The sequence below is a fragment of the Anopheles bellator genome, chromosome 1, assembly GCF_943735745.2.
Source record: "Anopheles bellator chromosome 1, idAnoBellAS_SP24_06.2, whole genome shotgun sequence".
In the NCBI taxonomy this organism is placed as follows: Eukaryota; Metazoa; Arthropoda; class Insecta; order Diptera; family Culicidae; genus Anopheles; species Anopheles bellator.
Window position 1 is genome coordinate 43,205,497 of NC_071285.1, and position 14,730 is coordinate 43,220,226.

At 44.6% G+C, this 14,730-nt stretch overlaps 3 protein-coding genes across 4 annotated transcripts; 2 read left to right on the top strand and 1 right to left on the bottom strand.

Moving 5' to 3' along the window:
- Positions 1-2,609: 2,609 nt before the first annotated feature.
- Positions 2,610-5,481, bottom strand: LOC131215653 (inositol polyphosphate 5-phosphatase E). The gene is made up of 3 exons (XM_058210043.1): positions 3,436-5,481; positions 3,102-3,364; positions 2,610-3,012 (listed from the first exon to the last, which is right to left on the bottom strand). The coding sequence occupies exons 1-3, from the start codon at positions 5,479-5,481 to the stop codon at positions 2,904-2,906; spliced, it is 2,418 nt and encodes an 805-aa protein (XP_058066026.1). The 3' UTR covers positions 2,610-2,903.
- Positions 5,482-6,723: 1,242 nt separating this feature from the next.
- LOC131213472 (uncharacterized) lies at positions 6,724-9,378 on the top strand. The gene is made up of 2 exons (XM_058207517.1): positions 6,724-6,844; positions 6,925-9,378. The coding sequence occupies exons 1-2, from the start codon at positions 6,809-6,811 to the stop codon at positions 8,518-8,520; spliced, it is 1,632 nt and encodes a 543-aa protein (XP_058063500.1). The 5' UTR covers positions 6,724-6,808; the 3' UTR covers positions 8,521-9,378.
- A 383-nt stretch (positions 9,379-9,761) lies between these two features.
- LOC131208628 (spermine synthase) lies at positions 9,762-14,724 on the top strand. Of its 2 annotated transcripts, none has more exons than XM_058201432.1 (5): positions 9,762-10,337; positions 11,272-11,383; positions 13,160-13,282; positions 13,368-13,804; positions 13,886-14,724. In XM_058201432.1, exons 1-5 carry the CDS (start codon positions 10,053-10,055, stop codon positions 14,054-14,056), a joined length of 1,128 nt encoding a protein of 375 aa, XP_058057415.1. In that variant the 5' UTR covers positions 9,762-10,052; the 3' UTR covers positions 14,057-14,724. The 2 variants fall into 2 exon arrangements, with proteins under 2 accessions (XP_058057415.1, XP_058057424.1); XM_058201441.1 differs by lacking the exon at positions 11,272-11,383 and adding an exon at positions 12,331-12,439.
- Positions 14,725-14,730: the final 6 nt, after the last annotated feature.

Sequence of the window (14,730 nt, forward strand, 5' to 3'; positions counted from 1 at the left end):
ATCAACGTAGATGGCGTCGGAAAAGCAGGTTTGCGAGACACTTCTCCGTTCACCGCAGGAAGATCGCCCAAACGTCGGCTAGCGGAGGCTAATGCATACTCACTTTGAAGGTATACCACCGGTAAGCCGGATAAAACGGAAAGAGATAACAGCATGGCGAGTCTGCACGCCACTTCCAAGCGGTGCAAACGCAGTTTTCCGCATAAAAAATCGTAAAAAAGGAACTTTTCTTGCACACTTCACTCGCAAGACACATTCGGCGCAATGGCGAACATGACAGTTCGATGCTAGCCACGCCCCCCTCCTGGCGATGTTTGTTGGTAGTTGTGGAAACGGCTTGCTTCCGGCTGAGAAGCTTTTCCTAGCGCGGTCAGAAGGAAAAGGGGCACCGAAAACATCGCGCGCCTCCATGCGATGTGTTTGGAAAGGATGCTTTTGGCGGTTTTATGTTTCCATTAAAACGCGAGTTTAATTCAAGTGGTTCCAGCACGAGGATGAAAAGTATGATGTGTCGCCAATGAAGAAGGCACAGGATTATTTGGTCAGCTTCAAAAATGTTCATGTTTGGTTCGTGTTTAAAAAAGTAAAGCGAATCACCGTTGGTAGAGCGAATGACTAATGGTTTGCTTTTATTATCTTTTCTTTTATTATCATCTTATCGTTCAGTGTTGTTCGAGATGAGCAATATCAAGATGTAGTATACGTAAGCCTAGTGTGGTCACAGATTGGTGATTATGCAGCGCCACAGTGCCGAAACACGTGTAGCGGTCATAGTCTTAGGTTGCTAAAAAATTGCTATCTTTGATTCCGATACTAGTATAGCATCACTATTGTACGTAACACATTGGAAGATGTCGATACAGTTCGCGTTTCGGTTGTAAGGTTTTGACTTTTTGTGTCGTGGACTCAATTCGCGACTGTTGTGTTTGTATTTTTGATTAAACTGTTGTGAGTTACATTCAGTTAAATCTAATGTAGCGGAATGAGCAAAATTTTGACTCTTCGTTCTCTGGTGGTTTTGGGCGATACTGTTTTGCAAATGATATTTCTAAGTAATCAAATAATTGTGAATAGTTTAACTTCTATGATGGTTTTTAATTCGAGTATTTTCGAGTTCGTACCTAACTGTAATTTAAGGTTTTTCGGTTTTTCGTAAAGTTCATTGCATCAATACGTACAATGAATGCGATGTGCAGGAATGAAGAAAGGTCGGTAGGAATGCCTCAATCGTCAGTGGGTTTGATATGGAATTAATACAACTGATGGTAACATTCTGCTCTACGGTAGACTGTAAAATTGTGTGTTGTTTGCGCATGCACATACCGTGAGCTAACTTGCTCGTTTCTGGTTTTAAGCGCAGTTTGCTCTCGAAAAGGATGTGAAAACCCGGCAGAAGGCACAGATGTAAGAAAGTTTATTCAGTTCCACCCCATGAGACCGTAAATTTGGATGAGATCGAGTGAATGTCTGTAGACATTTTAATTTCGCCATTCGAAAAGGACTAGAGGAAACATGGCGCAGGTGTCCATGCGATCATGGACTGAGATTGCGATTGTTTTTCATGAGCAGCACCATTAGTATTGTATGTTTACAACATTGTTACATGTTGACTATGTTCCTTTTTCTATACCTACGTTTTTTCCGTTATAAAAGAAGTTAGAGAGGTAGAGCCAGAGTGATGAAAATCCTATTGCTGTACATGTATAGATTACTTTCTACATCCAACATCTGCCTACACTTCAATTCATCGGGCAACTAAATAAGCAACAAGAAAATTAAAACTAAATCACAAACGCATTATCAAATAAATATAAACTGTCATAACTTATAGTTATATTCACGTGCCATAAAACCCGTTGTTCGAAAACGTCTATTTAAACTAACTACACACACCATTTGGTCAGTGCACTTTACTCGTTAAGTGCCACACAAATTGTTAAATGTGAAGGGTTTCAAACAGCACAAACACAAAATAATAATTTATAAAACAAATCCTTTAGTTTGCAATCCTAAGTAATGTATGCAGCCTCTGCTAACAGTAGACTGAGAATACTGCTCCATCGATCGATCGGCAAGCATTAGGAATAAAATGAGAGCTTCTATCGTGAAGAACCGTTGACAGCCTTTAGAGTCATTCATTAATAGGATATGTACGCTACAGTCTAGAGTTTCTGCTATTTCATCGCCTTGTATTGTTATGTCTAAATTTACTAGCCATTGAGACTATCCTGCGAAATACCGGTTATGTCTTTGGTTCTCTATCCAAATAGCTCAAGTACAAACGTATAAACTACATGCTATACATTAATTTTCACGTTGTCCTAATGTATACTACATACTAAAGGAGAAAGGCTGTTTCTTGTCTTTTAGATTTCCATTTAGCTTCGGTTGAAATGTGCTTCCGTCTTTTCAATGTAACTGCAACACCACAGGTCAGTCTACGAACAATGTGGCCACACGATTTTTACTCTCATGGCCACAATACCTGCACAAATGCAGTATGCTTAATGTAGCTCAGTATAGATGTTAGTAAGTTTTTGTTAAGAACGATCAGTGTATAATAAATGACTAGTAATTTGACTCGCACGCGTCAATTGCACGTTGGACTAGATTTGTTGACGATGTTTGTTCACTATATCTCACCAAGGAACATGATAAGGCTTTCATTAGAAACAATAAAGGTCACAGTCATTACTGTAGGGCGGCCGCGTTATCATCACGCAGACCGAATCTTTCATGAGCATTATAGAGCTAAGAACAAGGTTTCCTATTTCAACTCTAGTTCCTTCAATTAATATAAGGTTCGATCGTACTTGACTCCCACTGCTCTTATCACAATTACATTTCCAGCACAAAAATCCGTCAATTAGCTCACCTTACGACGAACGATCAAACAGTCGGCGTCATTGAATGCTGCAAACGGCCGAAGCACCAGCTCCAGAATTGTCTAGCCGTCGTTTCATACCCTCCAAATACACCTCGCGATTGAACAGTCCAGCTGCCAGTGGAACACTGTAAATACAGAAAAACAAGTTCGATCAGCAACATGAAAAACTAAACTGGGAATCTGTCAACGCATTCGGTTAAAACCGATCACTTACGTATCAATGCCGGGTCGGATTGTGTTGCAGAACAGGGCCCATACAGGTTTATGATCGGAGGATGTGATGCTCTGTACCGAATCGTACGCCAAGCACCTGACAGGCGATGGAGGATGAGAGATTTTGGTGCCTGGCGGTACATTGCTGGCTCGTCGATGTACTGTCGTTACCGGAAGGGGTTTAAACTTGTATAGTATTCGATCGGTGTAGGCTGGAGCCCGCTGTTTGCTAGAGGAATCGAACCGTTGAGTGCCGGGATCGTACTGAAGCGACAAAAGAACGGCGGAGAAGAAATGTTACATTGTTTTCGGGAGGACCCACTGCCTGCACAAACCTTATAGGTCGGTGGAAATGAAATCTTTGCTTCGCGAAATCCTCGAAACGCCGCCCCGTCCGCAAGAACCGTGGTCAGCTGATCGGTGTGCATGAATCCGTGTGGCAGGTGGGCTGGCAACGGAAACTGCGTCGTTTCGATCCACTGCATCAGCTTGTCACGCGGTTCACTCAACCGAAAGTTCAAATCACCACACCAGTAAACGCTGTCGAAGTTTTGTGTCACGTCCCGGTTACGATGTTTCACCGTTAGATTACGGGGCAGATCGAGCGCGTGGATGATCTTCTTCACGTCCGACACCCGTTCTTTCACTTTCTGCTGGTGAGCGGTAAGGTGTGAGGTGACAAATAGGAAGGAAGTACCGAACAGACAGAACGAAATTGCGACAGCTCCCTTCGTTCGAAACGCGGTCCCAGGCCGAACGGATAGGCAAGCGTCTTCCGGCTCGGAGCAGAACCAGATGAGATCGCGCCGGATAAACACGGCAAGGTGCAACGTACCGAGGCTAGTCGAATGAAGAAGGATGTGTGAAGGCCCGAGGGTTTCCTGAAGCGTCACCTCCCACTCAAAGCGCTCGGAGCAGGACTCCTGCGTACCAAACACGATCACATCCGGAACATGTTCCAGTGCGGTCGGAAGAACGAAGTCATTCATCTGCCGCGGAGGACTCTGACCGTTCATATTCCACGTGCCGATAAAGATGGTCACCTCGCGGTCCGGGAGCATCTTGTCCAGTTCGGTTGCTCCGAGCAACGAGGTCGAAGCGAGTCGACCATGCAAAAAATTGCGCTGGCGCGCTTTCTCGGCCGGAATTAAGTTTAGCACATGGGCTGCCATCAGCGCTTGACGGGCGAGTGAATCGGCAGAGCCGACGTGTGCCCCTCTCGATGCCCCACCAGCATCATCCACCGCTGCCACAGCCCCGTCGAATGACATGGATTTACGGGATTCGCGCTGCTCGCGGTTACAACTACCGGGAAGTAGGCTGTTGCCATCGGCCTCTCCTTCACCTTCTTTCTCGGCAATGTTCGGTGAACTGTAGTGCTGTTCCATTTTTTCGTACCCGTCCATGTTGCTGCGATGCAAAGGAGGGAGAAATCGTTCACGGAATCGAGATTTGCTGGACATAATGGCACGCTGCGTGTGGTTCTGATATTCCCGAAACACGATCGGTTTCGTGACGACGCGATTGTGCACCAGTGAAACGTTTGCCTTCGAACGGCAACAGTTTTCATCCATGGTCGTACTCTCCCGTGCGCTGTCTCCCACCACGTCTTCGAGAGGCCGGGGAACCGGGTAACCCACTTCAAGCGGTCTCCGGTGCCTCAGAGGAGATGATTTTTCGATCGGGTAGCTGGTGCAGCTTTTTGTCGTTAACTCAAGTTTTTGTTGCTGCCTTCGTTTCTGAACCTGCAAGTCGTGTGAATCACTGCCGGCACTGCCGGTCGCCGGATGAGAGTACCGATTGCGGGATGGCGACAATTTGACGACAGTCGCTTCGTCGACCGAACAGCAAAGATTTAACTGTCCACCATCTCCGCGGCCGTTGCTGGCGGTGACGCATTCACTCAATCGCTGGCTGAGTTGCGCAGCTCGGGTGGCGGCCGTGTCACGCTTTCGGAGAAGCGTTGTACCACCGGCGGCTAGTGGTATTTTCGATGCCGTTGACGAGTCGGGGCCGGTGGAAGACGTAGTGGTCGCGGTGGATGACGTCGATAGCAGCTGATAGGAATTAGTATCGCTCGGGTTAGATGAGTCTTGACGCGTTGCTGTCGTTGTTATTGTGGTGGCACCATTGCTGTTGTTACCGGTGGTGCACTTAACCGTGACGCCTCGTTGATGGTGCGAAGGAGGTTGATTACTGATCAAGCTGAAGGTAGAGCCACCGCCCTCGTTGCTCACCGGTAGCTCGTCCTCACTTTCTGAGCAACGCTGTGGCTCGACACGAGATGAACGCTTCGAAAGTAAACCAAGAAAGGGTCGTTTGGCCGCTTTCACGGTGCCAGTCTTTGATGGGCCCGTTGCCTCGGACGCCGACTTGTCCATCGAACGACTGTTAATGTTCCCCGTTGCTCAATATTCCAAATTCGTGCCGAAGGTAAGAAGCGTTCTCCCGGTGCGCTGCGTTCACCTTAACCACGTTGCACTGCAAAATCTGCTTATATAAGCAAGTAAATATCCATTTCTCGCACCTGCTATTCAGAGGCTGCATCCAAGTTCAATTGCAGCGAGTCGACTGGCCACGAGATTGGTTCGAGTGCAACGACGATGACCGACGACAGCACTCGGTGACGGACGGACAGCGGCGACGCTCCTCGGTCATTGTTATTTATTTTTAGCCGTCTAACGGGTGGCCACGGGTCCGCCTGCTGTGATGGTGTAAAACATGCTAATCTCCGAACGCGCAGCCGATTGTGGGCAAGCGGCAATGACGAAAGCGGAAAGAGCATCACCTCATCGCTCGATACACGTCATTCCCTCGGTTGCGGCTCCGCCAATAGTTAACGTGCTCGTTTCATCTTGAAGGGCAAAAAATAAACCACAGAACGTTACACACTCCAATCACTTCATTAAAAGCGACTCTCTAGCCACTTGGTTGCTTTACATGATTGCTCAACGAGGTGGAAATTGCAGGTGCAAAATCGATGACGTACAAACAGCGACAGCAGGACGAAAGTTCCGATGTTGCCAAGCTAACTCTCCCTCGTGTAGCAACTACACACGGGGTCCTGCCAGTTACACTAAAGCCGGAAAATTAGACGAATTTGTAAATGTCACGATTTATTCGCTACCTTGGCCCCGGGAAACTAGGCAAATTGAAACTGACCACCAAAATCTTACCGTCCGCCGTCGCCGCAGGACATTACTTTTGGCAGGATTATTTATTTACCTTTGTGCACGAAACTGACACTTCCGTGAGCGACCAGTACAGTGTATGGGAGAAGTTGGGCACCGACGAACAGAAGTTAGCAAAAATGACCTAATAAACGACATAAAGTTACAGTTCGGCAAACTGTGGTATCAAAAGTAAAATGGTATGATTTATTGTATAGGTTCGTTTTGAAAATTTACATTTGAATAGGTGCAATGTAAGAAAATTGTCTTATAAATATTTTCGTACACTTTCGTGAGCGCCCTTCGATTGGTGCTCACTGATGACGGCTAATCAATATGAATCTGTTCGAAAACAGGGAAAGAGGGAGAGATTTTTCATAAGGCTTCTTCAGTACTTAGTTTGTAGGTGATTTTGTTGATGTGATAATTGGTACTTTAGTAAAACAGTGCAATTGTGCTGCGATCCACCACCCAATAAGTGGGGCTCGTTTGGGCGAGTTAAATCGCGGTCCAGCGCTTGATTGTCGGGTGCGAAGCGATGGAAATCTACAAAAACAATGCGTTCTTCGACAAGGTAAAAAAGGGGCTCTTTCTTATCAGCAACACCTGGTATAGTGTTTAACGTGACTGACTTTGTGTTTTATTGTTCATCAGCTGAAGCAAAATGTTACCGAATCTTTCGAGCGTGTGCGAAAGGCGGTTGATATGCGTGAAAAGCTCCTGTTGAGACAACTAACGGTGGTCGTTCAGCAAGCCCAGCACATAACGTACGACTTTGATAGCATCCGCTTCCTGGGCGATGGGGAGGACGACTTAGTGGACCGTATACGTGCTTATGGTCGCTACAATATCGACAACTTCAACATCATGCTGCAGAAGGAGCCATACGAGAACGAGGATTACATTCTGCCGTCCAACGATCACGACTTAATGCACAAGAGTTGCCGTCAGGGTGCGGACGATGAGCGCGATCCAGAGAGCGAGGAAATTGTGGTGGAGTTTTTCAACAATCGTTCTCTCATCAGAGAAGGTGCCGAAATGGTGCGCGAATCGATCATCAACCTAACGCTTAGCGAAAGCCGTGAGCTCATCGACCGCACAATAGGTGCGAAACCCACGAAGATGGTCATCGATGGGGAAGGGTCTGCGGAACTCTCGGAGGTGGCAGCGATGCGCACGTGTAAAATCGATCCAACAACGTATCGGCTACATCGTGGACACAGAAGCTCCCTCCCTGGGATGGTGATGTGCGAAGCTCCGATGCATTCGTTTTCCTTTCAAGGTGAGCTGCGCGGCATTGACAAGGCAATCCTCGACGACGACGCTGTTGGCGACGGTTGCAACAACAATCACAACCTCAGTTGCGTTGGCAACGCGACCCCGGGAAGTCAGGCGAAACCACGCAATACGTCGCGTGATGGTGAGAAAATGATATCACTTTCCCTACCGACACCGCACCGCATGATACCGAAAGCATCGCAAACGGACGTGCTGGTAATTTCGTCAACGGACGCGGAAGGCAACCTGCGGGAGACACCGTACAAAGCGGCCACGGACAAACGGGTTAAACATGTCGGCCACCTAACGATGAACAGTTGCGGCAGTACGATAAACCTTAAAAATGTAACAAATCTTACGATTAACGCGTGTCCAGAACGGTCACCCACACCGACAAAGGTGAAGCAGAGGGAAAGGCAGACCGTGCCGGATGGGGCGGAAAATTCGGTGCCATCCGAGGAGGGCAGTCCAGAGTGTGGCTTTTACAAGCGGCTGATAACGGAGAACAAGATTCTTCGCAATCACATAATGAAAACGAAACTGAGCACCATACGACCGTACTCTGAGCAGTCGGAACCGGAGGCGATAAGTTCATCCGCCTCGGAACACGCCACGTTATCAACGAGTTCGGACAACACGGTGACCGACTCGAAGCAAGAAGGCACCGAGGGTGCGCACACCAGTGCCCCTTCATCGCTACCACCGACCAAAGGAGACGCTAACCTTAACATTCCCTTCTCGGAGCAGGAGTTGCGACAGATGCTGGACATGCCTTCGACACTGTACGATCGACAAAGCCTATCGTTCGTGCTGGGCGAGTTGTACGGATTGTCCTCGGGCGATGGTGTCGGCAGTGACACAAAGGAGCACACGATGCAAATCCAACAGTGGCTGAAACAAATAATCTCTGAAGCGGAAACGGAACCGTTCCAAAACGCTGAAATGCTTGAGTTTAGTAAAATTCATAATTAAATTCTCATCCGCTTGCATTTACAGTGATCGTCAGTGGTTCCGCTAGAAGTGATGAACTCACTATTAAGCTTTGCGACAAATCGTTCCTGAACTGTGATTATCTTAAGTTTGGTTTATGTTTCCATGGGTTCGGTGTAACGGACCATAAATTGAGGTAGGATTACCACAAATTATTTTTCACAAAGCATCACAAATGGCAGTGATATGGCAATCTGATAGGTCAATAACAATGTGTTGGAGGAACACTCGCCATGGCACAATCAGGTTGCACTTTTATCTGTAGATTTCTGAAACCTAATATTGGATTCTTATTTTCACCATTAATTTTTAGTTTTCTGCAAACTCGAAATGAAATTGTTCTCAAATTCAACATTCATGATGCAAATATCGATACAATAATATAGAACATTCCGCCAGCAATGCACCAGAACTACTCTTCCACTTGCAAGAAAGCTAGAATCCTTTAGATTCTGTGCCATTTCGGTCACCTAAATGATAATCGTAACGTACTCTGTATGAAGCGTGTTTTCGGCGCAACTGTGAACCGTTTTTAAACACGCATAAAAATAGTTAGATTTTAAACGGTAAAAATAGAATTCTAAGGTCAAAATCTTCATCGTCAAAAGGCAACATTAATACTGTGTGTGTGTGTGTGTGTGTGATTTATACGTTTGACTCTGACGATGTAATGCCGGTTTCTTATCATCCTACGTGGGACTAGTAAAACTAAGCAAGAGGCAGGAATATGGTGTTAATTTAAAGGTATCACAACACGTTAAACAATTCTCTCTCGCTTACGGCGGTGGAGATGAAACGCAAAGCTCTAGTGCGCACACGAGCTGAGTAATGATCTTTCTATGTGTACTTATGATAAATAAATAAGAGTACATCATACGTCGTTACTTTTTATCAACCGAATCATACCTCAGTTCTACGATTACGAATGTATTGTATTGTAATATTGATCGGCTGCAAAGTTAAGTTGTTTTCATTCTTAACAAGGTTGGCACACGTGAAAAGTTTTAATACAATCCTACCGTTGGATTTGAACTCGGTAGTATTCGGTAAAGTTCTGGTCGTTCCTAAGGATTTCATTCTGTTGAATATTCGAATAAATATTCAAATAAAAATTTCCCACAAACAGGAATTTCATATGTGTACTAAATAAATTGTTCTAACTCGGCCGGGGCGAAGGAAATGTCAAAATGTATCTAAAAATGTTCTAAACGAACACACGGTAATCGCAAGGCTTTGCCAAATTGCCGGGATTTTTGGCTAATATCCGCAGCCTGGTTCGAATTGGAGATAGTACACAAGTTTACGCTGGCGCGATAGAGAGGCAGCTACAGCTGGTGCGTAAAAGGGTTGCAAAAAAGCACCAAAAAAGGATCTGAGACTCGTGTGAACTGCGGTGCGTTCTTTGGTAAAACGTGTTAAGAAGTGTGATTAAAAGTTTTCTCAGGCGAAGGCCCACGCAATAAAGTAGTATTATAAACCAGTGTTCGCACGAAGTAGGCTGTGATTCGGTGATAATGTCGGCCAACACAATATTGTTGGATTTCTCGCTTGACCCCGCCCGAATCAACGATGAAGAGTCGCGCAAGGACATCGTGAAGCTGTGCAAGGACAACCTGGAGAAGTATTTGGTGGGATTGAAACTTACGTACGACATGCTTACTTCCGACGGTTACTTATGCATGCTGAACGAAACCGGCAGCGGCACCATCGTGACCATCCGGTTCTTCCAGCAGGGCCTGATAACGATTAACGTCGAGTACTACCGGAAGGACGGCGACCAACCGATAATATCGTTCGAAGTATGCAATCGTCCTTTCCTTAATCCGCACTTCATAGCCCTTCGCAGGTGTGCTAAAGGGAGGGCCAGTCGACGATAAGTTACCTTATACTTTGTCTGCCCAATGGGCCAATTATGTATGCCTTACTGAACGTATGATCCGAAAATCCTACTCTATCCTTTTTCATTGAAAACGCTCATTCTCAAATGCCCGATTTCGGCGCTCTATTGCTTTCGAGTTCGCTTAGGCAGTAAAAATCGATAGCGTCAAAGGATCATGGAATTGGTAGCACTCATACATTGGCAACACAACTATCCGTGGTTCGCGTGGTGCGAAAAAAATCTCACGGTTAGCAACGCCAATATGCCGCGGATTGACAGCTGCAGAACCAGCTGTGCAATGCTTGTGGCGCGACACTGGTGGATGATATTGTATGTGGACAACCGTTTTTGAGTAAATTAGATTTTTTTTGGCAACGTAAGGATTAGGCAAAAAAGTTGTCCCGCGTTACACGTTGGTTGTTTGTGTAGTTTTGTAAAATAGGATTTGGATCCATGCTAAGCCAATAACAGACTTTTAACGATGCCTCGTATATTGAAGCCTTTAAATACCAGACTCGGTATACAGCTTGAATCGAAATTAGGAGAAAAAACGGTCAGGCAGACATGTTGCACAACCTATTTTTATTTTCCTTCTCTTCTCATACCGTATTTGTTAGCTATTAAGAAGCATTAAATTTAAAACCATTCAATAGTTCTAGAAACCGTTATGGTCGAATCGGAGTTTTGTAGCTTTTAATGTTGATTTAGTTGCTTCTTAATTTCACTCTCTCTGTGCCTTGTTTCATATTGTTTCTACAAATGATTAGTTTCATCTACTATTAAAACATTAACATGATTTTCCTTTTTTCTTAACAACGAAAACAATGGAATAACCTTTTCTGGTGCACACGTAGAACATGAAATCGCTAGAAAACGGTTTGCGCATCATGTTGGAGGCGAAGCGCTCCAAGCACCTTCCACCAATTAAAAGGGGCAGCAATGTTGATGTGTACCTAACGAGCTCAGGTCAGCCATAGCTAGCTACTAGCACTGAAATGCACTACCTTTTTTCCAAGATTTCTCTCGTTATTACTAGAATTTTAAATACTTCCCATTACTTTTACTGTTTGTTATACATACTTTTGTAAAAGTATGGTTTATGTTTGTTTCCCTGGCTCTTTTCCCTCTTGTATTTTTCGTTTTTACTTTTCTACCAGCTGATGATAGGCTTCGTTTCGTAAAGAAACGCAATGCATTACTCAAAGTGGTTTAACTTCGACTGTCTGTTACTTCACTCTCTCCTACCGTGTATCTCTCTCGAACTCTGGTGCACTATAGGTTAGTTTAAGAAGGTTAAACAAAGCAGGATTTTCAATTACTCATCGTCATAACCGTGTTATTGGTACCCCTGTTGGAGCATCATACCGACAGCTTTTTTATATAAACGAAACCAATCAACTCTGATCGATAATAACCACATGTGTCTCATAATATGTGTCATCGTACTACTAGCTCCAATAGCCACACCACAGACCGTGGAAATTCGTTCCATTTGCCGAAATAGGATTATTTTGATACCCTTTAATTTCCCTTTTACTGCTCTTTGGACGCTATAGTCGTTAATTGATGCTACGACGATCTTCAATATTGCACGATCGGAGCAGTATCTTTCATTCATCCAGTGTTCATTGTTGTTTTTATTTCGTATTCAATTAATTTTTTATGGCTTATTTCGTTTTCTTTCCCAAACAAGTTTTGACAGAATGGGCTAACAAAAAGCATTGAATTGTTTGTGCAGTTAAATCGTATATTTGTTTTAAATTTTGTCTCTTTTTCCTTCCTTTCTTTCCATCATTTTCGCTAAACTCCATGCTCTTACACGGCCGCATACCACCATCTTCTCCCATTACTGCCACCTGCATTTCCATTACTTGTCTTATCGCACCAACCCAAAAATACATTGGACATTGAAGCAAATACGTGAGCTCGAGAACCATTTGGTGCAAAAACTCAAATTCAACCATGGCCAATCGCTACCACCGCTCCAACGGGGTCCCTTAACCCGTTTTTTCCCGACCGCAGGTAAGACATGCGATCATGCAAACCGTACTTCCAATATAACATTCCCTCTGGTCTTATTTGCCAGCAAACCTTGCCCTGCCTTGTGCTTTAATGTGCACAGAATGTATAAAAGTAATAAATTGCTTTCGCTTTTTAGATAACTGATAGAGAGAGAAAGACAGATAGAGACAGTTTACAATGCAATTTGTCACAGTGTGCGAAGTCCACTGAACATCAGCTCATTTTTTAAAACTATTTTTGAACCTCTGCTCGAATTGTTTCTTTAACGCATGAGTCCCTGGCTTTTATTTTATTAGATTAAATAATACAGTTTGTAATTTTGCTTAGTAACTTTTGCTTTGCTAAAACTGCTCAAATACTTTAGTTGTGCATTACTTTCTCTTCATGGTGTATGAATAAGCATTTACTTTACATTGCATGGTTATGTGAAACTTAATAAAGCGATGTAATTACTTTTGCAACAAAATAAAGTAAAAGTCGGCCACATGTAATCAGTCAATTGACCACTCAAAAAACAAAAACTGTTAAGGCTCGATGTCGTACATGTCGACAGCAAAAAGTTGTAAATGTTGACGCAGATTTTGGTTGATTAAGAAATTGATGGACTGAACTGGACATTCGATTGAAAAGATGTGGCTGATGTGTTTCCCTTACATCATCACTCAGGCTCCGCTAACCTGGCCGTTAATCAATGTTGTGTTTTTCACCTTCCCACTATAGACGAGCGTGTGATCGAGTACGACATCGATCGTGTGTTGTACGATCAGCGTTCAGATTTTCAGAAAATTCAAATCGTACACTCCAAAAGCCTTGGCAACATGCTAGTGCTGGATGAACTGCAAAGTATGTATGAAACGTGGAGCGGCGTTTCTCCTCAAAACAGCTGTATGATAGCAAATAACGCATACTTTCATTATACACTTTACAGACATTTCGGAAGCGGATCTCATCTACACCGAAACGTTGATGTGCCGTGGCGTAGAGGATTACGCTGGTAAAGAGATTTGCATTCTGGGCGGTGGCGATGGTGCCCTGCTTTACGAGCTGTTGAAAGAAAAGCCGAAGCACGTCGTGATGCTGGAGATCGACGAGATGGTAATGCAGGCGTGCAACAAATATATGAACTCCATTTGTGGCGATGTGCTGGAAAGGCTGAACGATGATCGCTACGAAATCATTCTCGGCGATTGTATGGTGTACCTGAACAAGTTCATCAGCGATGGCCGCAAGTTTGACTACGTGTTCGGCGATCTAACCGATATTCCCATCTCAGATACACCAACCGGTGAAATTTGGGATTTTATTCGGGTGATTTTAGAATCATCGTTCAAGGTTCTGAAGCCGACTGGGAAATTTATGACACATGTAAGTATCCGAAAGTAACCGGAGTGCGGTGATTTCTTTGTGTATATCAAGCATAATGTATGTTTTGTTTCTCTCCCATAGGGAAACGGTGTCAGCTGCCCTGATTCGCTGGAAATGTACGAGAAGCAACTGGCTAAATTGACACCGAAGGTAACCTTCACCAAGAGTACGGCATTCGTTCCTTCGTTCATGGAAGAATGGGTATTCTACCAGGTGCAACGTGAGGACGCTAACGCTGCTGGTAGCGTTTGACTTTGATCGTCGTACGACCGATGCTTGGAATGCCGAATAGCACGGCTCTCACTGCACATTTTTCTTTCTCGAACAATGTTTTTGCATTTCGCATTGTTCCGACTATCACCAGCATTAGCCAACTCCCTTAGCACAACTGCGAATAGCGCTGTCAGTAGTAGCACTAGTATGGCTGCCACTTTGCATTATCTGCTAGAGACCCCGTTTGTAGGGGCAAATGTTGTATGCGGTAGTTAGCTAGAACAGAAACTCGCATCTTCCAGAGTCAGGATCCAATAGAAGGTAGAAAGATGGGAAACAATTTAATTAGACATTAGAAAGTGGTGATACTTAATCTCATCCTGCTTAGCGTCGTATTTCAGCGAGAGAGAGAGAGAGAGAGAGGTTGTTCCATGCCAAATGAATGGTGTTCTTAATTTATCCATCTCACTTTTGTTACACCCATTCATTCTCTGTTCACTAAGCGATGTACTCTCAATGCACAATGTTCAGGGAATTGTTGCCAGGGGCATGGTCCGGTTGTGCTAGCTTTTGCCCAGATTTACCAGTCAGGCCCGAACGTTACCACGGTAGGGATTGGGTAGGGGCCTGTGGGCGTGCTAGTTTGTATTTAGTTTAGACCATTGTTTTTCGTTGTTTTTAATGTTGACCTTGGAGTTTAATGTACTTATGGC